Genomic DNA, 27520 nt, shown 5'->3' on the forward strand with positions numbered 1-27520 from the left:
AATTATAAATAAATCAGACTGCCCTTGAAGAAACTTTCAAAGTCCTTGAAATTTTCCAGATTGACTGACCATGTCTTAAAGTAATGATGGACTGTCGTTTCTCTTTGCTTATTTGAGCTGTTCTTGCCATAATATGGACTTGGTCTTTTATCAAATAGGGTTATCTTCTGTATACCACCCCTACCTTGTCACAATACAACTGATTGGCTCAAACGCATTGAAGAAATAAATTGCACAAATTAACTTAACAAAGCACACCTGTTTATTGAAATTCCAGGTGACCTCATGAAGCTGGTTGAGAGAATGCCAAGTGTGCGCAAAGCTGTAATCAAGGCAAAGGGTGGCTATTTTAAGAATCTCAAATATAAAATATATTTTGATTTGTTTAACACTTTTTTGGTTACTACATGATTCCATATGTGTTATTTCATAGTTTTGATGTCTTCACTATTATTCTACAATGTAGAAAATAGTAAAAATAAAGAAAAACCCTGTAATTAGTTGTCCAAACTTTTGACAGGTAGTATATATATATATATATATATATATATACACACACACACACTTTTCCCAGAGCAAAATACATATGCAAAAAAATAAACGTCCTCACTGTCAACTGTTTATTTTCAGCAAACTTAACATGTGTAAATATTTGTATGAACATAACAATATTCAACAACTGAGACAAACTGAACAAATTCCACAGAAATTGAATAATGTGTCCCTGAACAAATGGAAGGGGTCAAAATCAAAGTAACAGTCAGTATCAGCTGTGGCCACCAGCTGCATTAAGTACTGCAGTGCATCTCCTCCTCATGGACTGCACCAGATTTGCCCGTTCTTGCTGTGAGATGTTACCCCACTCATCCACCAAGGCACCTGCAAGTTCCCAGCCATTTCTGAGGGGAATGGCCCCAGCCCTCACCCTCCGATACAACAGGTCCCAGACGTGCTCAATGGGATTGAGATCCGGGCTCTTCGCTGGCCATGGCAGAACACTGACATTCCTGTCTTGCAGGAAATCACGCGCAGAATGAGCAGTATGGCAGGTGGCATTGTCATGCTGGAGGGTCATGTCAGGATGAGCCTGCAGGAAGGGTACCACATGAAGGAGGATGTCTTTCTTGTAACACAAAGCGTTGAGATGACAACAAGCTCAGTCCGATGATGCTGTGATACACTGCCCCAGACCATTACGGACCCTCCACCTCCAAATCGATCCCGCTCCAGAGTACAGGCCCTGGTGTAACGCTCATTCCTTCAACGATAAACGCAAATCCGACCATCATCCCTGGTGAGACGAAACCGCGACACGTCAGAGAAGAGCACTTTTTGCCAGTCCTGTCTGGTCCAGCGACGGTGGGTTTGTGCCCATAGGCGACGATGTTGCCGGTGATGTCTGGTGAGGACCTGCCTTACTACAGGCCTACAAGCCCTCAGTCCAGTCTCTCTCAGCCTATTGCGGACAGTCTGAGCACTGATGGAGGGATTGTGCTTTCCTGGTGTAACTCGGGCAGTTGTTGTTGCCATCCTGTACCTGTCCCGCAGGTGTGATGTTCGGATGTACCGATCCTGTGCAGGTGTTACACGTGGTCTGCCACTGCGAGGACGATCAGCTGTCCTTCCTGTCTCCCTGTAGCGCTGTCTTAAGCGTCTCACAGTACGGACATTGCAATTTATTGCCCTGGCCACATTTGCAGTCCTCATGCCTCCTTGCAGCATGCCTAAGGCACGTTCACGCAGATGAGCAGGGACCCTGGGCATCTTTCTTTTGGTGTTTTTCAGTCAGTAGAAAGGCTCTTTAGTGTCCTAAGTTTTCATAACTGTGATCTTAATTGCCTACCGTCTGTAAGCTGTTAGTGTCTTAACGACCATTCCACAGGTGCATGTTAATTGTTTATGGTTCATTGAACAAGCATGGGAAACAGTGTTTAAACCCTTGAAGATCTGTGAAGTTATTTGGATTTTTACAAATTATCTTTGAAAGACCGGGTCCTGAAAAAGGGACGTTTATTTTTTTGCTTAGTTTATATACAGTACCAGTCAAAAGTTGACACAACGACTCATTCCAGGGTTTTTCTGGAGTGGGGGGGGGAATTAAACCACCCGCGGGCCACCAGTTGGGGAACCCTTGGTTACTGTATAATGATATTACGTAGCGTCAATGTGTGTAACGTATGTTATTCACTAATAACAGCATTAAGGGCTTAATCATAGCTTTCACAATATTCTCAACCACGTGCAATACTATAATGGGATGCTTAAATTCACTTCCAGGCCGCAAGCTGGACCGGGGACTGCCAGTTTGAGACTCCTGGTTCAGATAAGGAGCATCAAAGTGGATGACAAGCCTTTTTTATGGAGGGTATAGGCGATAGTTGGGAGTAAAACATTTCTTCTTTGTGGGCGAGGAAGACATATCTAGCACCACAAAAAAAAACTATCAAGAAGTGCGGTTTAGAAACTGCACATTAGCGACGAAGGATCTCCACAATCATCTTGTCAGTATCTGGCTGTACTCTAGACTCCTGAAGTAGCTCACGACAAACCAAGTCCATAGAAATAAATCTACTAGTACAGCCTTTCCCTTGCAGTTAGTAGAGCTCCGGACACTTTCCCATAGCTCAAGTTCAGTTGTCTTTTTGTACCAATGTTTTAACTTCAACACTCTTTATAATTGCGTACATTTGTCTTTAAATAAAAAATGACATGCAAATATCACATACACATTAAAAACAGGAAATAAATGTTTTTTGTTTTTTTTTACAACAAAGTTAAAGGATGAACAATACGTGGAGACATTTCGGGCCTTCAGATATCTAAAAGGCCTGCGACGGGCGGCAGTGGTGATAATGGTCAGTTGCTGTTCTCCTTGGTGGTAATGGTGACAAGCTGCTTGGCCGCCTTGGCGATGTCATAGGCACACTGGATAACCTGCTGGGTGACCAGCTGCATGTCAGGCACTGGACCTCCCTCTGGGGGCACTGCCTTCTGACACTCTCCCTGGAGCCGGAAGGCGCTGGACGTCAACAGGCGCAGGGGACCTCGCACTGTCTCCGAACGTGGTCTCTGAAAGGTGAGATGAGGTTACAGGTAACCAATAAGGGGTTCAACACATCACAACACACAATCAAACTTTATTTCTATACCACATTTCTTAGAGGATGCAATTCAAATTGATAAACAAATAAAAATACAAGGTGAGGGGAAAAAAGGGTTAAATGGCCTTTGCGTGTGTGTGATGGTGGTACCATGGAGCATTCTGTGAGCTTACCTTGGGAAAGAGGGCAGCCATTTCCGTCACAGCCACATATATTCTTTCGGAGCAGGGTATAAAGCTTTAAGAGGAATCATCAGGAGGAGAGGTTAATAAGACAGACTTTTCATGTCATCATTATTTCATGGAGAAGAAAATAAACTTATATTAAAATGTTTTGCAATAGCAAAACAACAATATTCAAAACAAGACAGATCTGAGTTGTTAGTCTAGGTGAAGAGGCAAAACACAATTCAACACTCAGAGCTACATGCTGAAAAACAAACTGCAGTCCATTCTTAGTGCTTGGCTAATCTATTATGCTATTCCAAATATTGCATTCTGACACGGTCAAACTGCAGCTGACATAATTACCGTAGCCTGGGTGCCAATCAGTTTCTGCACTGAGGAGTTGGCAAGAGAGCAGAAACAGATTGGTACCCAGGCTATAAATCATGGGTAACAGACAGGAGTGAGGGATTATAGCTGATTATGTGTGATGAACTATCAGCTATGACAAAACAAGAAAATAAAAAATATTATAATTGCTCATTTGGATATTACACTACAGGGCACCATTCCCTAAAATAAACACATATAGAAATAATCGTATGAAGTTGAAGTTGATTAACCCTCGTATCTACTTTAGATGACTACTAAAGATTCAACGGAATACCAACTAAACAAATCATTGGTACCTTGAATATCAAAAGTTTAGTTTTGAGGTAGTGGTGTTTGCACTGATGTTTGCAATGGAAGAAATGAAGAGAGTAGGTGAGTGAGTTCTTTAGGATCAGTCTTTCACGCTAACGCCTAGCAGGCCACACATAGCAAAATGAGGGAATCAGTCATCAGAATTGGGCAACCGAGCAGGGGTAGGCAAGACAGGGAAGGTGTGTAAGAGTGCGAGGGAAGGTGAGTGAGAGAGAAGGTGTGAGGGAGATGAGACACTGTGCCTGAGAGGCAGGGACAGAGGCCAGTAAAGTACCAGGCGGCAGGATCGGGGGAGCGCAGGTTGAGGGGCTGCAGGGGAGAGGGGGCCTTCTCGGCCCAGGGCACCAGGCTGCTGAAACAGCCTAGACTGTGCCTGAGCCGGCGGACACCCTCACGCTCACAAGGTCTGCTTACAGGAATAGAGGGGGAGAGACCAGAGGACCACAACACCCTCGAAATAATGACACGCGAGAGAGGACACGGGGTGGGGAGAACACAGAAAAAAGACAGAGGTGAAATCATAGAGGGAATAATAAAAACACTGAACTGAGAACACACAAAATGTAGAGCTCCAGTAAACAAATCAGTGACAGCGGGGGAACTCAATCTAGGAAGTGGAGGTACTTTGATGAATACACAATAGAGAATTGGTGAAGCTGTGATGAATTCTGTTAGACAGAAAAAGCCTAGTTTTATCTCAATAGAGATAGTTACAACATAGGAGTTATGTTTCATTTGTTTTTTCGGTGTTGAGTTAGTGACCTTCTTCCTCACCTGTCGTGCTTGTTCTCCTGTGCAGCGCGGAGCAGATCCTGGATGTTCTTGGTGATCTGCTCTGTCTTGTGAATGACATCCTCGGTGCTGGGGAGCGCAGAGTCTGGCTCGGCTTCAAGATCATCCAGTTCAGGGATGGAGCTGCCCTCCCCAAGCCAACCACTGCTCCTCAGCCTCCCCCTCCTGCCCACACTGCCAGGGGGGGGAGACAGGGAAATTAAGGATGTTACTACAATCTCTGCACCCCTACATCCAGACCTAACTTTCGCCACCTGATGTGTAACACTGGAAGCAGTGGCAACTTTGAAGGGACGATTTCCAATCTGACAGTGTGCCTTTGCTTTGTGTGGCTTGTATCAGTGAATTGGCTGTCTGTGCACACAGAAGTGTGTGTGTGTGTGTGTTCCTACCCTGAGTCCTCCAACTCAGAGTCATTGGTTGTGTTGTCATAGTCACCGTCTGACATGCTGCTCTGTTTCTCCATCTTGGAGGCCTAACATGAGAGGGAGAGAAAGGAGAGTAAAACAAATTGTCACTGTGACAAATACCAATGCAAATGCAAGCAAGAAATGCCAATGCATCATACAAAATAGTTTCTAGCGGTATAGCACAAACCATTACATCATACCTAGGCCTAAACGTAAATAGAAACTTTGACAGAAATGTTCTTAAACAGTTTCACTAACAACTTACAGTATAGTATGTATGGCAGTGACAAATTGAATGAACTAAAACCATGGGAAAGAAACAAAGACGACAATGCCTAAAACAAGTCAACATCGAAAGCAAAACAGAGAAGCCTTTTGAATTTCATTGCCAGGGTTAGTAAAAAGAGGTTATCCGGGGTTCAAAACTGTTCTAGTTTTTTTGCCCTCAATATGAAACTGCACCATATTGGTAACATCTGCAAATTCAATGTCGATAGGCTACTGTAATAGAAACCACACTGGACAAATGGAATGGTTGGTTGATTGGTACCATGCCAAGTTGGGATGCTAGGCTTGTCCAATGTCAATGAAAACCTTTGAACTCCTGCTAGTAAAAGATGGAGACTCGTAGACAATATTAAAAACAACAAAGTAATAGCCTAAACCACGGCAGGGAATGAAGGGCCAAATGTAGTCCAGAAAAAGCTTCAAACACTGCCGTGCTGGCTGCACCCTTTTTAAAATGCACACTCCAAGACAGATGAAGTCAGGGATGTTTGAGGAGAGAGAAATGACTGGATATCTATCAGACAAACAACCTCCAATGAATTACATCAGAACCATGATCCATTCTTTTCCAGAGCTCTGATCCAAGACTTTCATTCAGAGTCATAACTTTCATGACATCATGGAATCAAGGTTCTGATTAATTTGGGTCAAAAGCTTAAAAACTGTACAAGTCTAGGGGGAGCACTGCGTCATCGACTGAGGCGATGCTGATGGAGGTACTGGTTAACAAATGTATCTGACCATTTAAAGTCAACTGTGCTCAATACTCTATACTACGTGCTCCATCCAGCCTGTACGCATTGTGTGCTGCGTCACAAGACTGGTGGATAATAGCTTTACTCTAGTATCAGATTGGAATTTTGGACGCACAGCACTGACCCTGCACTGTCGCGTCCATGCATATTCCTCGCTCTTTCAGCAGAGAAGAGAAAGTATGTAGAAGCGGTGCGTTTCAAAGAAAAGAGCAGAGACAAACACCCAAAGGGGGACACAGGCCACATACCGTAGTTACATACCCTTTCCAGCCTAGCCCAATAGACCTGCTCAAAAAACATCCTCTTCCTGTCTGCAGGGCAAGATGCCACAGCCCACACAAACACAATACAGCAAACTGCTGAAAGTGGGGTTAGCTTGTACAAGTGTTTTGTCAATTTCTTTACCACTGTTCTGCGCATTGGTCAGTCAAAGGCTCTGTCCAGAAATAACCCCTAGCCCTTATGCACTTGTGGAGATCTGAGAGCTCCCCCTTGCCCACTGATAGGTTAGATAGAATTGTTAACATATTGCTTAAACCTTCACCAGATCTCCACAAGTGTCTAGGGAGTAGGGGCTAAGGGTTGTTTGCTTCTGAACAGGTCCCACCTCTTGGTGCGGGACAGACTCCTGGATAACCGGTGAGTTTAGGTGTTACTAGAGGCGAGGGAGGGCATGCTGGATGACGTTTACTGGGCAACGGCCATGTGCTGGTTAGAGGGAGAAAAGAGGTCATCAAGTTTAAAAGTATTGCAAAAGATTGGCTTGGAAGACGGAAGGAATTTGCATTAGGAATGAGGAATTTGGGAAAATCTCAATAGGCTGACTTCAACTGGCAACTGGTCTCATGGAGGGTAGGCAAACCTTTGCATTGAGATGGGTGTGTGATCTTGGAGCATAGTGCTGCTTCATTGAAAACCTTCTAGCTTATTGTAACAGGCATGATGAGGACAGTGGTCGTGGAGATGTATGGGTGGTTGTGGTGGAGATTATATATATATATATATTACACACACAAAAGTATGTGGACACCCCTTCAAATTAGTGGATTCTGATATTTCAGCCACACCTGTTGCTGACAGGTATATTAAAAATCTTGCACACAGCTACGTTATCTCCATAGACAAAACATTGGCAGTAGAATGGCCTTACTGAAGAGCTCAGTGACTTCAACGTGGCACCGTCATAGGATGCCACCTTTCCAACAAATCAGTTGTCAAATTTCTGCCCTGCGAGAGCTGTCCCGGTCAACTGTATGGGCTGGGACAGATATTTCCAGTGAAGTGGAAATGTCTAGAAGCAACAACGGCTCAGCCGGAAAGTGGTAGGCCACACAAGCTAACAGAATGGGAAAGCAGAGTGCTGAAGCGCGTAAAACTCATCTGTCTTCGGTTGCAACACTCACTACCGAGTTCCAAACTGCCTCTGGAAGCAAAGTCAGCTGTTTGTCGGGAGCTTCATGAAATGGGTTTTCATGGCCGAGCAGCCGCACGCACACAAGCCTAAGATCACCATGCACAACGCCAAGCGTTGGCTGGAGTGGTGTAAAGCCCGACACCATTGGACTCTGGAGCAGTGGAAACGAGTTCAGTGATGAATCACGCTTCACCATCTGGCAGTCCGATGGACGAATCTTGGTTTGGCGGATGCCAAGAGAACGCTACTTGCCTAATGCATAGTGCCAACTGTAAAGTTTAGTGGAGGAGGAATAATGGTCTGGGGCTGTTTTTCCATGGTTCGGGCTAGACCCCCCTTTCACCCATTCAAGTGAAAGGAAATCGTAACACTACAACATACAATGACATTCTAGACGATTCTGTGCTTCCAACTTTGTGGCAACAGTTTGGGGAAGGCCCTTTCCTGTTCCAGCATGACAATGCCCCCGTGCACAAAGCGAGGTCCATACAGAAATGGTTTGTCAAGATCGGTGTGGAAGAACTTCACTGGCCTGCAGAGAGCCCTGACCTCCACCGCATCAAACACCTTTGGGATGAATTGGAACGCTGACTGCGAGCCAGGCCTAATCGCCCAACATCAGTTCCCGACCTCACTAATGCTCGTAGCTGAATGGAAGCAAGTCCCCACAGCAATGTTCCAACATCTAGTGGAAAGCATTCACAGAAGAGTGGAGGCTGTATAGCAGCAAAGGGGGGACCAACTCCATATTAATGCCCATGATTTTGGAATGAGATGTTTGACAAGCAGGTGTCCACATACTTTTGGTCATGTAGTGTGGTGGTGGTGGTAGAGATACTTCACACAAGCTCTGTGAAGCACAAGAAGTAAGAATGCTCTGACTTCTGCGGAGGCGGGCATCGTAGACATCACCAGGACCCTGAAAGCCAGGTCCTGGTGACGTCCCTGGAGACATATATGGGTGGTGGTGGTGGTGCTAGAGATATGTATGGGTGGTGAAAGGAAGGCAGCCCATGGGGTGGTGGCTTGGCTCATGCAACAGGACAGGTAGGGAGGAAGCAGCATATGAAGGACAAAAGGAGGGAGGGAGGACTAGGGCTCCCAATGGATTTGCTGTGTCAAGAGGCATGGACCAAGTGAGGAGGTACTTAACCCTTTGAGCACTTTCGTCCCGTGACCAGGACAGGGTGGATGGGAAGGAGGGGAGGGATGAAGAGGTCACAAAAGCACCCCTTCCCATCTAGAAAGGGGTTCAAATTATACGTAAAACATTTAAAAAAATAAGAATTGTTAGTGCTCCCAATAACAAAGACTTCATGCAAGTAACAGTGTTTGGGAGTACTAAAATACATTTTTTATAAAAACAATCTATAAGAAACCAAAATCAAAGTAAGAATGTAGAAAACCATAAAATGTGATGATAAACGAGACTGCATGACAAGAAATGTGACTTGAATAACTGCATTACAATCATTGCCATGTTGGATCTGGGAATACTGGACCTCATCCCATACCTAGAACATTTTAAACATCTAGACAATGAACATATTCTACCTTTGACACTGCATAGTACAAGATTGTTTCATAGCGAAAGGGGCATTCCGGGATTCGAAAAACAACAAGGCAGTCACTCCACCACTTGTTTTTGTAAACACCTGAAGGGTGGGGCTAGATAAATGCAACCATTATAAAATCCATAGACAGAAGGAAAGACCATCCATGAGGTAAAAAGTATAGTTTTAACCATGTTCTGCAGCTGTAGGCTACAGCAGGGGTATTCAAATCTTACCCTACGGAGTCTGGAGTACTGCTGGTTTTCTGTTCTACCTAAACATTGCACCCACCAGGTGTCCCAGGTCTAAATCAGTCCCTTATTAGAAGGGATGAATGGAAAAAAGCAGTGGAACTGGCTTCGAGGGCTAGATTTATAATTACATTGTTCACAAACAATGTAGGAAAACAAACTTATATTTTGGGTTCTGATAGAGTAGGACACACGACATTCGCTCCTACAGACAGTGAGTCACGTGGCTGTGGCTTGCTATATAAAGCAGGCAGACAGGCATCAACGCTTTCAATTCTATTCGATTGAATGTTAGAATGGCAAAAACTAGTGACCTAAGCGACTGAGCGTGGTATGATCGTCGGTGCCAGACGCGCCAAATCCAATATCTCATAAACAGCTGTCCTCCTGAGCATTTTATGCACGACAGTGTCTAGGGTTTACAGAGAATGGTGCAACAAATTAAAACATCCAGTCAGCGGCAGTCCTGTGGGCGAAAACAGCTCGTTGACGAGAGAGATCGAAAGGAGAATGGCAAGAATCATGCAAGTTACCAGGCGGGCCACAAACCGACAAATAACCGCGCAGTACAACAGTGGTGTGCAGAACGGCATCTCGGAATGCACAACTCGTCGATCCTTGTCACGGATGGGCTATTGCATCAGACGACCACACCGGGTTCCACACCTCTCAGCTAGAAACAAGAAAAAGCGGCTCCAGTGGGCAAGCGATCACCAACACCAGACAATTGAGGAGTGGAAAAACATTGCCTGGAACATGACAGTGAGTTCGGTTTAGTACGCACTGCCTGCACAGTCCCCAGACCTCAACCCAATAGAGCATCTTTAGGATGAGATGGAACAGGCTGTTCACAGCATGAATGTACCGCTGTCGAATCTGGAACAACTGCATGATGCCATCACGTCAGCATGGACCAACATCCCTGTGGAACGTTCCAGACACCTTGTAGAATGCCCCAAATAATTCAGTCTGTTCTGGAGGCAAAGGGGGATTCGACCTGGTACTAGATGGGTGTACCTAAAATCGTCCGGTGAGTGGAGATGTACCAATCCCGGAATGCCCCTCGAAATACCAGAACAGTTTAGTTCAATTACAAAAACATCAAATTCCTTTTGTTTAAAAATTAACTTATATACACCAGGATTTAGAACCAAAAATTATGTTAGTTCAAGGGTTCAAACTTTTTTTTGCTCGCCGACCCCATTTCAATATAAATAAAGTGATGTAACCAATGGCCAATGTGAAGATTTTTTTTTTTTATTGGGGGTATGACAATCTATTGCAAATCAGTCACACTATTTTACACAGTATCTCAAGCTGAAGGTTTGAAGAGATTGAAATGCATCAGAAAGGTAGTTCAGAAGATCATTAGGTAATGATTTTTTATGATCTTCTGTGTAGAAAAGAACACCATCATTGACGTTCTTCTCCCACCGTCTGTTTTAGTGCTTGGTCTTGTGCACTTGTTTTAATAAAGATTGTGGGCATTGTAGAGGGAAACAGAAGACACATGAGTTTTATCTTTCAGTGACAGGGTCATAATATTTTGTAGCTTAAACAGTTCAAAAGGTAGAGCTATATTTGTAGGAAAAAAACAGAAACCGCTCTGTTTATTACAACCACATCTAGCGACTACTGGAGGTTACTGACGTAAACCCGGTTCTATACACCAAGCGTGAGTTTCTCTCATGACCCCATTTCCAAATCACCACATGGGGTTGCGAGCCTAGTTTGGGAAAATCTGTGTTAGTTTGTCATGGAGACATAAAAACCAAAAAAAAACTGAATTTTTTTTTATGGGATGTTAATGTTTAATGCTTATTTGAAATGACATACAAACCTTCCAAATATTTCAGATTGAAATGAAAATAACAAGTGTGATTCTGACATCTTTCATATTGTCTGAGACAATGTTTGAACAGAGAGTACTCAAAGGGCCCTGTTCGAATACCTTAAAATGCACCCATCACAGATCTAACACACTAAGATTTCTGAAAGCAATTGAGTGAAAATGTTTTCACATATCTACTCACCTATAGATATGTGATTATCTTAAAAGGATAGTTCACCCAAATTACAAAATGATACATTAGTTTCCTTACCCTGTAAGCAGTCTATGGACAAGGTATGACAGCAATCCATGCTTTGTTTTAATTTGTTATGGTACCAATATTAGCATTTCTTTTGCACCATGTTCAAATCTATGAGCTTCACAATCAATTTTAGATTATTTCGGATGATATGGACATGTTAATATCGGTACCATGACTTGAATAGGATGTGCCACAAATGCTAACACATTAGCATTTGGAAACAGTGCCAGGGAAACTAAACCAAAGCATGGATTGCTGTCATACGTTGTCCATAGTCTGCTTATAGGGTAAGAAAACCAATATCTAATTTTGGTGAACTATCCCTTTAAGGAAGGGAGAAGACAGATGCATTCTAAAAGGTCTTGGAACACGGCCCAGGAAACACTGTGGAAACCAACAGCCCAGAGAAGAATCCTATGAAACTGCAGGCATTCAGAGCAGACAGAGTTGAGACTAGCTGCCTGTGACCTGTGTGCTTGACATTGTACTGGCTGATTATCACTATCAGGTTCAAGGTGCCAAATAACAGCTACCAGCAAACACTACACCAACGAAAAACAGAAAAATAAATTAAAAGCAGAAAGGAAAACAGAAGAGATTTTTAAAAAAGGCTGCAGGAAAAGATAGAATGAGAAAAATGGTTGAGGAGACTACAAGAAGATGGAGATGGGAGAGCGAATGGCAAAGGAGGCTGGCTGCGGGATATTTACTTACATGAGGTGGGAGGAAGGGTTGCAGGGTGGGGATACCCTCCTCTGGGTAGGGGGTCTCCCCCTTGGGGAGGTAGGGCTTCAGGCCCGAGCCAGTCTCATAAATAGACATGGACATGGGCCGGCTGGCCCGCGCTGACTGCCGGCGCTTCATGGCCGAGGGGCTGGAGGAAGGAGGGTCAGTGTACTCTGACCCGCTGCTGATGGGGACCTGATAGATATGGGTGGTTGGGCCCTGTCGCCTGAGAGACGTGTTCTCGCTTTGCAGAGAATGCAGCTGGAAGAGACGGGTCAGCAAATACACTAAAAGGGCACTTTTCTTATCAGCAAGCAAGGTGTTTAAGTTTTCTAGCTTTAACGCATGCTTTATTCTCCACGGGGTGAATCCTAACTTTCACTTAAGTTGAATTTCACTTGTCATGAATTGATGTCAATGGGAGACTAAGTGAAAGTTAGGATTTGCCCCCATTTCTCTACTTGACTTCCGGTGTTGGGAACCGTCAGCATCAATCTGTACTAAGCTAAGACCAATGGTATAGGCTACTACTTATGTCTTTATAACATGCTAATTAACATAGTTAATCATGTCCCCTCTGGTGTTACTCATGCTAGGCATTCGAAAAACTCCACTCAAATCACAGCAAGAGGTAAGAGAAAGCAGAAAGGGCAGCAGGCAAGCAAGACAGTTCAGATAGCTCCTGTCTCTGTCTGAGATGATTGATAGATAAGATATGAGTACCAGGGACAAATATTGTGTGCCAGGGATGCCCAGACAGTGGCAGAGAGGCATCCAGAAAATACAAAGACCCTCTTAGATGTTGATAGTCAAAGAGGAAGAGATATGCCCCAATCAGTGTTCTCCATCTTGTGCAATTGCATTATCTGGTTCATAGAGTTGGAAAGAGGGCACACTCCCACTTTTCCATTATTGCTCTTGTGACAGCACGAGGAACATCATTGACTGGTTGATTCTGAATGGTCAGATAGCTAGCAACAATGACAAGAATTTGCCTTGTGGGGAAACGTAGGTGTCTCATTTCAGCTTGTATCTGGTTAGTGATACCATGTCTTGCTTTGAGGTGTTCTGACTGATATCATGGCTATGCTAATATGGATCAAATTCGCTAGCTAGCTAACCAACAACTGTAACAATGTATTTGCGAGACAACAAGTGCTCATTGTGCAAATGTATTTATGTTTTCAAACATTTGGAGACTAAATATAGTTTACATGTTGTCAACAGTCTAAACCAATCCCATCTGTTTTGCCCCATAGTTGCACACGCGTGGGTATTGTTGCTCAACAACCAACCCGTCTACAGTGGGCTCTCAATTTTAAAGTAGTACATTTCTTATTCTTCTACTTCTATGAGTTTACTAGTGGTTCATAAACAAAATGAAGAGATGCATACCGCCACCTACCGTGCTGGAGTTTATATAGTCTGAACGGGCATAAACCCAAGTTTGGTGATTTACTGCCACCTGCCGTGCTGGAATGTTTTCTCAGGAGTAAAATTCATTGGCTGATCCCTCCTACTGACCTGGATGGAATTCTGTGATCCAATTGAACCCATAGGAAGTCCCACCCAGTTGACTAGTTTAAAACAGTGTAAGCCCTCAATGACACTGCCCATTCCAAAACAGGCTTTTGCAAGTGCGCGCTCTATCCAACTCCATGGTCTGGTTGAAATCTAATGCAGGGTGAAGTGTGCCATTTCATTCATAGAGGGCAAGGGGGAAGTTCTCTGACAGCTAAGACAGAGTATCCAATCAGTTAAAACAATGCCAGCCCACATAGCTAAATCACATACTGTACACGTCCACCACTGAGGAATACCAGTTTGGCTTGTACTGTTTGTCCCATAGAACAATAGTATTCACAACCCAGGGCAAAGGGGTTCAAAGCCACGATCCGGAGCCTGTATGGCTGCTGTGGCTACAAAAACAGCTATTCAAAACAGCTCACTACCTTGTAAAGGCATTCCTCATATTTCTATGGTTTCTCAAATCGGTCCTTTAAAGGCCGTTTGTCACACCATCTATGCTTTTTAGGTTGACAGGCGGCTGTTGATTGGAGGAAATTATAGTTTGGTCTATTCCAAATCAAGTGGTGGGGCTGCTGTTGAGCTGAAACAAACTCCGGATTGTGGGATTTAGTATGATACATTATTGGGGTCAGCGATAGGGAAGACTCCAGGTTAGAGCAAAACATTCTGTTAAGACCCACTATGGAGCTGAACTCTGGAAGTGACTGTACTCCTGGGCTGTAAATAATATTTACCACAACAGAGGACCAATGGGACCTTTTGGTTTGATAAGGCAAATGCTGCACCCGTGTATAAGTAAGACCTGTGTGATCTCACACCTTCAAGTGGACAATTCTGATGAGCTAACTTAAAAAAAAAAAGTGTTATAAAAAAATAAAAAAACGTATTAAAAATGACCGATGCTATGCTTACTATGTTAGTCACTGTGGAAACGACGAGGGGATGGAAACTCACAGTGCGAGTGATGTCATGCTGATTACTTGAGCATGCCTGTTAGTCATACCATATGAAATAACACAGCTTTTACTGTATCATACACTGTATACAGGGGAGGAGGGATATGGTTTTCCACAATGCAGTGGAGCTCTTTAACACAAGTTAAAAAAAATATAGGAATATGTCAAGCTATAGAAGCCATTGTCTGAACATGGACTGAAACATGCTGTCCCAAACGGTGGAGCAAGAGGGAGAGTCTTGCCTTGCAGGAGAACCTCCCCAGCAGTCTGGTGGTTACTGGTTAGGACCCTCATTAGAACCCCAGTGTGTGAGGGGAGGTTACTGCATGGGGGAGGGACCAGAGCTCGGTTGACCAACCACAGTGCCGCCCCGAGTCCAGCCCTCCATCTCATCGGCCAAGAGGCGGACGGACCGGTAGTGTTAGTGATCTGATTGGTGGATCTCTGCAGTGGGTGGTACCTTTTTCTGCATCAGTCGCAGTTCGCCGCTTAAGTTGCTGTTGACCTTCATCAGCTGCTTGATCTTGGCCTCCGAGGCCGACAGGGCGTGCTTCACCTCCAGGAACTCCTGCACCGTGACAGGCCCGTCTGACAGGTCCGAGTCCAGACTCTGTAGAGGAAAAAGTCAACGATTGAAAAGCCAGACTGCAGGTGCTCATTTTCAGTACTACATACAGTCCTGTACTTGAAATCCTTTACTTGGTTTGCGTGCAATGCCATCACGTTAGTTACCTTGGTCCGGTCCTTGCCCGAGGGTGGCTCCTGATCCGTGTCCTCGTCAGAGGCCACGCTGTCATAGTCCGGCTGGTCATTGTCCAGACCCTCACTGCCGCGCTGGATGCTCACGCTTTTTAGGATAAGTTCAACGTTTTCTGTAACCACAAAGAAGCAAATGAGAAAATAAAAACACTTTAAAAAAATGGGGCACCTTTCTCATTTCGTCGAAAGAACACAATTTTGATTGCATGTGTGTGTGAGCCATGTGTGTGTGAGAGAGAGGTAGTAGAGCCATTATTGTCCAGTACTCTACCTTTGGGACTCGTCGTAGTGTTCCCCAGCTGTCGACGCTTTGCGTCACTTAATATGTCGATGACAAGGGTTGCAAATTCATGTGCATTGAATCTCGCAAGTTTTTGCCGTCCCTGGAGAGAGAAATATTATACTAAATGTATCCTTTCCTATTGCATCTGATGACATTTCCTGATTTATTTTATTTATTTATTATTTGTTTACTTGTTTGACATCTTACTGCATTGTTAGGGCCTAGTAACATAAGCATTTTGCTGCACCCACTATAACGTCTGCTAAACGGTGTACGCGACCAATAAACTTTCATTTGAAACAGAGAACTGGTCATATTTAAAAGGGAGGGAGAAAAACAGAGGGGGAGAATATACAGTTGAAACAAAAGTATCTATATCCACAGTATGCAGCAGGCTTGCCTGGTTTCGTGTTGATGAGTACTCTGGGTTCACAGGAAGGAAAGGCACCACGGTGGTGTCTGTCACCAGCGTGCTGTGGTTCTGTGTCACCAGCCATACTGTGCAGAACATACGAGTGTTGCATCAGGGCCATGTTCATTAGGAAACGTAAACAGAAAACTTTTTGCAACAGGAAACAAAAAATGCCTGTTTCTTATTGGATAAGTCAAGGTAGTCCCTCCCAGTTTCAGTCGGTTTTCTTCAGTTTGGTGCCTAATGAACACCATCAAGATGTTTAACTGGACATGGTGGACTAAATGCTAAGAAACAGGCACTGATGTTACTCCACATCACTGTCGATCCCTCGGTGTGTCTTACCTGCATCCGTCTCCCGTCTGTCCACCTCGTCATACACGTCCATCGCCAGCTCCTCAAACAAATGATTACTGAGCTGAAATGAAATTTGTGATATGTGAGAAATCAAACCAGAACTAGTTCTATGATATGCTTTGGTTACATTATATGCGTCTCTATGCATTATGTACTGTATGATATTACAATCAAAACCTGAATGACTAGAACACTTACAGACTGGAGTTTCTTCTTTGCTGCCTTTGCCAGTTCTGATAAATCTAAACTGCTATAGATGGAAAAAATAAATCTGCTTAGCCTCTGATTTAGAATGGGAGGGAAAATGGTCAGACCTCATTATGATCAAATACTTACATGTTCCTTATCCATCAAAAGAGAGCAATACAAAAAGAGATCATGCTTCATTTGAGTTCAAATACCAGAACTATGCTATAATAAGACCCGAAATGTAGATTTTGCTCAGATATGCATTATAATAACAATGATTTTGTTGTTTTAACTATGCAACAACTGCTTTGACCTATTTCCTCTCATGCTTGTTACAAAAAGCCACAGAACATGTCCTGGCAGGCCCAAGAGTTGGATTGCACGGTCAAATAAACAGCTCATGGTTTCTTAATTATATATATTTTTTATCTAAGAACAATCCCCACAGTGATATTTCATTAGTCTGGTCCCAGATATGTTTAAGCTTTTTTGACAAATCTTCTGGTTGTCATTTGGCATGACAACAAACAGGGGTTGGCTATACAGCACAAACAGTCTGGGACCAGAATAGTATATTATGCATTGACCTACACAATGCTTCCTTACCTGTCGGCCATCTGTGGGACGATGAAGTGTTGGCCATTTTTATGATCTGAAAGCAAGCACGGACATATTATGGATTGTTGTGATTAGAACTCATGGGAGTTACCGTATGTGATGTTGAGTAACCCCCGAAACTAGGCTGCAAACATTGAGTGCGTTTTGATTTAGCAGGCAAAAAACAATGCTATGTTTTAACTGCAGCTGACAGAGGTTTGGAAAAATGGACACACAAGGCTTGCAGTCTAGCTTGAGAAGGCAAAGGACTCTCGTCACTTACCAGGCTTTCTCCCACAGAGATAGAAAGCCAGTCTGTCAGTAAGTTCATACTGAATCTCCACCAGCCTATCAGCCAGGTCATGGTAGCCAGCTTGCCTGAGAAACACACGAGAGAAACCAGTTATGCCTCTTCTTGCCCATAACAGCCAGCCTGGTAGCAAAGCCACACTTACTTTTGTTTATGACTTGGACAAAATAAGTTTAATATTCTGAATGGTGAACTATCCCTTTAAAGGCTGGATGCTGCAGTACCTTGCATAGTCAATGGGAGTCTTGGCGCTGGTGTCGGGGGCGCCGGGGTCAGCCCCGTAGACTGTCAGCAGCTCGGCCTGAAACACCTGGCCTGCCTTGGCAGCCACATGCAGCGGCGTATTCCCTTTTTCCTGAAGGAAAGGTAAGACACCACCCATACGTGAACAATTAAAACTAGGAAGAAAGAGAGACTTCAACACATAGATAGGGTGTGAGGAAGGGTAAGGGTCTGTTCACACTGCTTGTGGCATAAACACTACGCCACAAAAGGTTAAACCTATGAAAAGGCTTCCTTTTTGGAATGTTCTTTTTCCCACGAGCAGTGTTCTACTAAGTTGCTCTTGTACCTGTGAGCAAAACAGTAATTCTGGTAGTAAAAATGTAGTATTAACATGCTGTTAAGGATATGTTTAGAAGCTGGATAGGGGAGAAATGAGATGAGTGATCAGAGAGTCTTACTGGGTGAAAGAAGTTGGCCTGGGCTCCCAGAGAGAGTAACCTCAGACATGTCTCCAGGTTACCAGTTCGGACACTGGAGTGAAGTTGCTGAGAGAAAATAAAATCAACATCTATTAGTAAAATATTGCTTATTCAAGCCGAATAAACCTTCATTAGCACAGAGTGGCCGAGATATCACCTTGCTTAAGTCCTTGGCAGTGAAGCTGTCGTCATCTCGACAAGGCATCCGGTGGACAAAAGACAGCATTTGGTATTTGGCCTTTATGAACTCTGTCTTATTTGGACTATGGGAATGACAAAAAGAAAAGGGGGTAAACAGCAGAGAAATGGAGTAGAGAGCCTCGTGGGAGGATATCCAGCACTTAAATTTCAAGCAACACTCACTCTTAGGTTCCCAATACCTTTGTCACGCTATCGTGCTGACCCAAACCAGCACTTTGGTGAATGTGTAACCAGGTCAATGCAGTTTAGCATGGTTCGTATCAGCTCAGTAGTGTGAAAAAGGTACTAGTGCAACTGGGCCAAATGTCCCTCCTTCACTTGTGAATAAGAGTACACTCCTGGCTCACTAGGCAGCCATCAAACGCTCATGACTCACTGTACTTTGTCCTGAGGGTTGGCCTTGCGTTTCCCACTCATCACCGACGCTGGGTCCAGTAGAGAGTGTTCCCATATCGAATTTGCACTGTTGTTGTATAACATCTGAACCATCTGATTAAAAGACAAAGATATGATCAATTCAATGAAACATACCAACAGCCTGTTCTATCACAAAAGCATAAAAGGGGATAGCTTTGACCACAGTAAAGAGGTGTGTGTGTGTTGGGGGATCTTACCTGTAGCTGTGTAGGAGCCCATGGTGTGTGAGTCAGGTGACGCACTTGGGAGCTGTGTCTGCCCAGACTCCGATGAACACTACAGCACTCGTCGCAGATCAACACGCCCCTGTTCACAGAAGCCCAGCGAGGCTCTAAACATAAAGGAAACAAATACATACCTACAGTAAATAAATACATACAAACACATTCAACCAAATATTTCACCAACTCAATTGCAAAGCCTCATTTGGCTTTTGTTCATTCATTTGTAATACCATGTAGTTGAATACACAGAAGGACCTGTGGGGGTAAATGCACTGGCACAGTGCTTGTCTGATTCTCATCCTAGCCTACAGCTTAATGATCACTCATTACAACTGCCACTTTTCATATCATCTAGAGTCTACATCAGCAGTCACTGTTTGAAATCAATCATCAAGCCAACACTTACATGGCTTTCCTTGGTTACTGGCACCTTCCTCATGACTGGGCCTTTCCACTGCTCCTCACATTCATTATTCAAATCTCTGGCATGCTGCCTTTGGCAGCCAGGCCACTTCACTTCTCACTCAGCTGCAAACTCACTCTGGCCACAGCCTCTCCATTCTGGTGGCATCCCAGTTGGGCTACACTGACAAGACAGCCGGCCCAGATACACCCTTGGAATCTATATGCCTGAACTGATCCTGCCTGAACTGATCCTGCCTGTAGATAAAGGAAACCCCAATTGAGGCTAACATGGAGACAACCTCAGGGCACATTATTCTGATAGCACTAACTTCTATTGGCAGACTTTTTTCAAAGCTGTCACATAATGACAATGCAAGTCATATAAGAAATAGCTCCTATAGGCTAAACTGTCCGTTTAGATAGTGAAGTCATGCAGAGCGCAAAGTGGAAGTTGAACCACACATTTCCTCTTTCACTAGCTAACTTCCGTCTAAACCACAAAATATGTGCACATTACAGGATTGTGCACTCCACCGAGCAACGTCTTGGATGGTAGTCTCATTCTAGGCTCATGATGGGGGTGAGCATGAGAGATTCATCATAGATCACACAGACCTTCAAAAGAGAACCGCTAACTGCAGAGAGAACTGAAACTTATTTGAACTTGCACACCGTGCTGCTGGTAAAGTAACAGCAAACACCCAGAGAGAGGGAGGGACAGGCCTACTGAGACAGACTGTATACAAACCATGGAGCAAGACATCACTCACTTTCAGTCTCTTCAAAACACAAGCACGTCAGTATTAAGGGATGTTAGATTTCTGTATTTTCAGCAGCAGTCTCTTCCCTAGTTTAATTTCAAGGTGCGACGCAAATGACTCCAAAACATAGGCTAATCTGGACCCACTTTGTCAATTGAAACCAACAGACCAGCTCTTAAGGCAGGGGGCAACAGATGTACCATGAGGACTGCCTTAATGCCCCTGACCTGCATTCTCCTCACCATGTGACCCGATAAGCACAAGGAGAGAAGTGATCAAGTGATCTGCTGATCATTATCTCGTCAGAGAATGCTCTGTTTTCAACAACTGAGCCCTGGAGCCAAACTAAATAGGCTAGGCTGTGTTTTCTTCTAAACCCCTGTTTATTATGTTTGAGTTGGTTGAGACTTGAGTAGACGTTCACGCCCCCTGAGTAACTTGCTCTTACACTTCAAAATAGATATATGCAGAACCTTCAGTCAAGAATTTTGGCGAGTACTGCAATGAATGTCTAAATACAGTATCGGTGTCGACAGTGTGTTAGCTTAAACACTTTGTGGCATTTCATTGAGATGCATGCTGCTAGCTCATGTTACTGACCAACTTACAATTACTCACTATTGACGGGAGCGTCATAACATCTAAAATGACTACATTTCACTGACAAACTTACCAACATATAGGTTGACTAACAAACAAAATTGCAACTCATAAACAGAGAAGCAAATTGCAAAACTGGTCGACTGCCACTCTGAAATGATGAGTGGCAGTGGGGTTGTCACGTCTCTCTGGCAACAGCTGAAATGTGTGTGTTGGGGCTGCAGACCAGTCAGGCTCCTGCACCTGGTGTACCGTTCTGCGTCTCTTCCTCTTCCTGCCCAGTGAGAGCTGGGTGCTGAGAAGCCCACTCTTTCGTCAACAAGTGTAAAGTGCTGCTAAATTAAAACGCACGTCTGTACCCGCTAAAAATATTCAGACCCCAACAACAACTGGTAACAGCCCCACAGAGGGGCAGTCCAGGCCAACTGGTGTCAGGAGGGAGGGACATTGACACATTTTTAGTAGGACTGTCAGGGAATGGGACATAGCAAAATGCTGAAATGGATATAATGAAGTGCAATGAGTGGTAAGATACATTGGGTATGGGCTAGCCTACTTCAGAATGGCTCTAGGCTACTACAGGGCAATTACACGATAAGAGAATGATACTTAGACTCCGATTTGTCACTTTAAAATGTGTCAAACAAAAAAATCAATGATTGCAAAGTTAAACAAACCATACAACTTTATGCACAAGGACAACTTTGAACAATTTCAACTGAACATTTTACAAAAACAGATTTCCTTGAAGAACAGTGTAGGTACACGGTCTCAGCATAATTCTGTTACTGTAGAATTGCCCTACAGCTTAACCATCGTCCCCAAGTTTAATTGCTAGAGAGAGCCGGCTGGAGGACGAGATTACATACAGCTAGGCCTACTTATTGCCACAATTAGGCTAGGCCTATTTACTAAGTAGGCTTTTCAATATTATTCTAAACAAGCAGCATTCCTCTTTTAACTTGGCACATCAACAACTGACAAAATGACAATAGAAAGCCCCATCTACCACTATTTGTTTGAGACAAACATTTCAGGAAAAAGTGCACATGCTTTAAGCCTAAACTGATTTTTTTTTAACTCTGTGAGAGAGTCTAAATGTGTACTATGTACTGATAGAAGAACTTAAATCAGCAGTGGAGGAAGAGGCACAATAAAGACGTGGAACATTTTATACAAAGTCAAATACAATAGCCACAATTCTCACTGCATCCTCAGCAACTAGTCAATTCAGTCAACATCCTGTTTTTCTTCCTATGCTAATTGGAAAACATCATTCCAGTACGAAACGGACTAAACATTATCCAAAACGGCCCTCACAACGCAGCACTGAAGCCATTAGACTCTCTCACAGAGAAACAGCATGGTACATGTTTTCTACCCATTTCAGATGAGCTCTAAGTGTGTTTTCACATATAGTCCTCCAAAATAACAGATCTCAGTCCTCTTTAAAAGAGAACTCTGGAGTAAAAAAAATAAGCAAAATAACTTAGTTATCGTTGTATTCACACTGCCCATGCCATTGAATGAGGACTCAACTCTTCTGCCAGTTCACTTCACCCATTTTGTGGTCTCAGTCCTCTTTGCATTGACATTAATACATTCAAAAAGGAAACAAGATCTTTTTACAACATTCACTCAATGCACTCTGGGTTTTCACAAACTGCAGGACAAGCCATTCCATCAGAACGTGTTATCGGACATCTAGACACCTACTTACATTTTGGAAGTTAATAGATTGCATTTAGTTAAAAGATGACATAATTCTAATCAGAAGATACTATCAAAATGTAAATATTATTGGTAACAAAATAAAATTGGCCTAGCAGAAGAATAACTGCAGATTAAATAATGCTGTAATTGAAAATTGTACACCCAATGTAGACTACTGCTCCTAAAATAGAATTGAGCTAGAATTGATTTTGTACCCTATGTTGTGATTCTCATTAAATATGTTGTCGTCCTCCCACTATTCAAACCCCACAATACAATAAACAATTTATGAAGCTCTCTTAGCCGATAGAACAAATATTGAAAGCAATTAATCTGAACTGAAAACACGACAAATATCTTTTTTCCCCCCTGTGCATCCAAAAATGGCACACATTTTTCCCCCACGAACCTGCACATCTTCTCTCGTTTGAGGAACCAATGTGAGGGGTTATGGCAGGGGAAACGGTGTTGCATTGGGGAGCTTTGTGTTCACATTGCCCTAATAAAGGTAACCGGACCACAGAATTCAAGCGAACTAAACTCAGACCACCTCTCAAGATGGTCTCAGTTCAGTTTGCTTTGTGGCCTCTTTTGAGGGATCTGAGTTCCTTAAGAGTGCTCACACACTGCACAAAAAATTAAGAGAACTGCACTGAGTTCACAAAAAGTGTGAAAGCACCCGAAATTGTTTACTAACCACTGATAAAGAGAGCCTCTGAATGAAGTGACAACACCAATCTTAATTTTTTAAATAAAAATGTCACCTTTATTTACCTAGGCAAGCCAGTTAAGAACAAATTAATATTTACAATGACGGCCTACATCGGCCAAACCCGGACGACGCTGGGCCAATTGTGCGCCGCCCTATGGGACTCACAATCACAGCCAGTTGTTATACAACCTTGTAATCTCAGGTTGACAGTTGGTTCATTTCCCCCAAAATGAGTTTTGACAACTTAAAAAGGTACTCCGCGATATGACGCAAATGCAGAAAATAAACAGCATAGTGTGTCAACTTCCGCAACAACTAAGAGAGTTGAAGCTCAACTTCGCCTCTGTTTTGGTCCCGTGGCTACCACGCTGTAACAGCGAACCCGTGCACGTGTGAGAGTGAAGTCTTGCATCTCGCTCATCTTAATAACTGCAGTGCTGCTTGTGACAACATGCTTTTGCGGAGTCTACCTTTAAGTTTTCAAAACTCATTCCGGAAGGGCAATTAAAAACAGAAGCACCTCTATCCAGGGTTTCCCAAACTCGGTCCTGGGCGACCCCGTGCATATTTAGTTTTTTGACCTAGCACTACACAGTTGATTAAAATAATCAAAGCTTGATGAGTTGGTTATTTGAATTAGCTCTGTAGTGCTATGGCAAAAAACAAAATGTGCACCGGGGAGGGGGGGGCCCAGGACAGAGTTTGTGGAACCCTACTCTAGGTTAGTGGAATCTAAAACCATGACCACAGGGAAATCTTATCCTTTCTGTCATGATTCTTCAGAAATCTGCAGCCAGCCAGACACAGGAAGACGATCAACACTAAACACCCACAGTCAGTGGTGTATTAATTATGTGAAACACAAACAGAAAATGTTAGCAACAAAAACTAGTTTCTATTGGTCAGATTCATAAAGGTCCCTCCCCGTTTGGTTCCTAGAGTAAACAGTTTCGGTTGAAAAACATTTTGCAATACACGAAACGTTTTGCAACGGAATCCACGTAATGAATACACCCCTGGTGTGCAAAAAGGCCATGGTGAACACAACTACACCACATTGTAACAGTATCTTCTGATATTTGATAAGAGACACTTGATTGTTGTGTGTGTATGCCATGTCATACACTTACAGTTGAAGTCGGAAGTTTACATACACCTTAGCCAAATACATTTAAACTCAGTTCTTCACAATTCCTGAAATTTAATCCAAGTAAAAATGCCCTGTTTTAGGTCAGATAGGATCACCACTTTATTTTAAGAATTTGTAACGTCAGAATAATAGTGGAGAGAGTAATTTATTTCAGCTTTTATTTGTTTCATCACATTCCCAGTTGGTCAGAAGTTTACATTGCCTTTAAATGGTTTAACTTGGGTCAAACGTTTCGGGTAGCCTTCCACAAGCTTCCCACAATAAGTTGGGTGAATTTTGGCCCATTCCTCCTGACAGAGCTGGTGTAAGTGAGTCAGGTTTGTAGGCCTCCTTGCTCGCACACGCTTTTTCAGTTCTGCCCACAAATATTCTAAAGAATTGAGGTCAGGGCTTTGTGATGGCTACTCCAATACCTTGACTTTGTTGTCCTTAAGCCATTTTGCCACAACTTTGGAATATGCTTGGGGTCATTGTCCATTTGGAAGACCCATTTGCGCCCAAGCTATAACTTCCTGACTGATGTCTTGACATGTTGCTTCAATAGATCTACATAATTTTCCTACCTCATGATACCATCTATTTTGTGAAGTGCACCAGTCCCTCCTGCAGCAAAGCACCCCCACAACATGATGCTGCCACCCCCGTGCTTCACGGTCGGGATGGTGTTCTTCGGCTTGCAGGCTTCCCACTTTTTCCTCCAAACATAACGATGGTCATTATGGCCAAACAGTTCTATTTTTGTTTCATCAGACCAGAGGACATTTCCCCCAAAATAACAATCTTTGTCCTCATGTGCAGTTGCAAACCGTAGTCTGGCTTTTTTATGGCGGTTTTGGAGCAGTGGCTTCTTCTGTGCTGAGCGGCCTTTCAGGTTATGTCGATATAGGACTTGTTTTACTGTGGATATAGATACTTTGTACCCGTTTCCTCCAGCATCTTCACAAGGTCCTTTGCTGTTGTTCTGGGATTGATTTGCACTTTTCCCACCAAAGTATGTTCCTCTCTAGGAGACAGAACGCGTCTCCTTCCTGAGCGGTATGACGACTGCGTGGTCCCATGGTGTTTATACTTGCGTACTAATGTTTGTACAGATGAATGTGGTACATTCAGTCGTTTGGAAATTGCTCCCATGGATGAACCAGACGTGTGGAGGTCTACGTTTTGGAGGTCTTGGCTGATTTCTTTTGATTTTCCCATGATGTCAAACAAAGAGGCACTGGGTTTGAAGGTAAGCCTTGAAATAAATCCACAGGTACACCTCCAAATGACTCAAATGATGTCAATTAGCCTATCAGAAGCTTCTAAAGCCATGACATCCTTTCTGGAATTTTCCAAACTGTTTAAAGGCACAGTCAACTTAGTATATGTAAACTTCTGACCCACTGGAATTGTGACACAGTGAATTATAAGTGAAATAATGTCTGTAAACAATTGTTGGAAAAATTGTGTCATGCATAAAGTAGATGTCCTAACCAACTTGCCAAAACTATAGTTTGTTAACAAAGACATTTGTGGAGTGGTTCTAAAACGAGTTAATGACTCCAACCTAAGTGTATGTAAACTTCCAACTTCAACTGTACCTTGGCAGATTATCAAAAAAAGGTGTATATTCAAATTTACACAGACTAAAGAGGCAATGGTCTGTGTGACACTTAACAAAACTTCAACTGATAATCACATCAAATACATTGTCATTGTAGCAACACTTTGATAGGAAATCATCTTTGAAATGATTATGCCTGTAAAAAAAAAAAAATACATTGTATTGGAATAGCCACACCATGATGACATCATGCAAAGAACACTTGCATGACTCATGCACGGACTCAGGAGATGGCTCTGTGCATTATTGTACATCCAATGAACGAGCAGTAATTACATGTTACACTGTAGTTGACAACGTTGGCTACATAGGGGAAGACATTGCTTGTAACAAAACTGAAGGCCACAGCTGCCAACAACTCAACTGTCCTGGTACCTAGTTTATCTAACCTAATATCATGCTTAATTTGAGCTCATATACGTGCTAGCTACATAAACCAACACATTAGTCTATGTAGCTAGTTATAGCTAAATCTATTAGCCATATTAATACTTGACAGGTATTCTGCCTGGATTATGTATGGTTTGGCTAACCACAGCTAGCTACTCACATTTGATCAGTAACGTTAAGTGACTTACCTGGCACACTGCAATCAGCGCATAGCTCACTATTCCTTAATCGTTTAGACATCCTTGCAGAGATAAAAATGTCAATGGAATTGGTGAGTCTGTTTATTTACTCATTTGATGCGGTGGCAGAATTTAGCTAAGCGAATAACATAAAAACAGCTGTTGAAAAAAATACAGATCAGTTTGGCAAGGAGCAAATAGGAAGTACAAAGAAAATCTGGTTCCTCTATTTAGTTTCTTGCTCCAACAACGCTACCGTACCGCTAAATGACTTGTGTTAGCAGCTTGCACACAACAAGCAGCTGCGATTGTCACGACGGAAATTCTCTTGCCACTAGTCTGTAACAGCCAGAGAGGAAGAGGCGAGATGCTCTTTGCGTTAGCCGAGCCAGCTCGTCAAAGTACACTCTGGAATTACGAAATATATCCAACGTGGACAGCGGACTGCAACAATACACTACGTAAAAATAATGTCTAATTCGGTGGCTGACAGAACGCAAACCGCTAATGGATGATGTAGCTACGGGGTGAACTTCCTGTACATAATGTAAAATGGTCAGCCAAACGACTAGCTAGGTAACTAGCTACTGACATCACTTTAATTAAACAAGTTGAGCAAACTAGCTAGCCGTCTGCCAGATATGTGTGCTAGCTACACTGAGCTATAATAAGAAGGCTAACGAGTTGTTGTTGCGTGAAAGGGATGTGACGTCTATGGTAAACGAGATTGGGGGAATTGTGTAATTGATTTGCAGTTTAATTGCGCAACATGCACCACTTACAATATTAAAGCATATTTCTATATTTACCATACAA

General features: G+C 43.2%; 1 protein-coding gene across 3 annotated transcripts; it reads right to left on the reverse strand.

Annotated features, from left to right (window-relative positions):
* Positions 1 to 2677: 2677 nt before the first annotated feature.
* On the reverse strand, positions 2678 to 27370 carry git2a (G protein-coupled receptor kinase interacting ArfGAP 2a). 3 transcript variants are annotated; one of them, XM_038996479.1, is made up of 21 exons: positions 26966 to 27370; positions 26714 to 26863; positions 19165 to 19298; positions 18927 to 19039; positions 18507 to 18612; positions 18329 to 18415; positions 17870 to 18000; positions 17619 to 17713; positions 17345 to 17390; positions 16748 to 16799; positions 16538 to 16610; positions 16181 to 16278; positions 15769 to 15880; positions 15471 to 15610; positions 15199 to 15348; positions 12241 to 12513; positions 8783 to 8869; positions 5155 to 5237; positions 4745 to 4936; positions 3275 to 3338; positions 2678 to 3069 (listed from the first exon to the last, which is right to left on the reverse strand). In XM_038996479.1, exons 2-21 carry the CDS (start codon positions 26763 to 26765, stop codon positions 2857 to 2859), a joined length of 2301 nt encoding a protein of 766 aa, XP_038852407.1. In that variant the 5' UTR covers positions 26766 to 26863; positions 26966 to 27370; the 3' UTR covers positions 2678 to 2856. The 3 variants fall into 3 exon arrangements, with proteins under 3 accessions (XP_038852407.1, XP_038852493.1, XP_038852575.1); XM_038996565.1 differs by lacking the exon at positions 8783 to 8869 and having other exon boundaries at positions 26714 to 27370; XM_038996647.1 differs by lacking the exons at positions 8783 to 8869; positions 12241 to 12513 and having other exon boundaries at positions 26714 to 27370.
* Between the last annotated feature and the right edge of the window lie 150 nt (positions 27371 to 27520).

The sequence above is a fragment of the Salvelinus namaycush genome, chromosome 1 (genome assembly GCF_016432855.1).
Source record: "Salvelinus namaycush isolate Seneca chromosome 1, SaNama_1.0, whole genome shotgun sequence".
Taxonomy (NCBI): domain Eukaryota; kingdom Metazoa; phylum Chordata; class Actinopteri; order Salmoniformes; family Salmonidae; genus Salvelinus; species Salvelinus namaycush.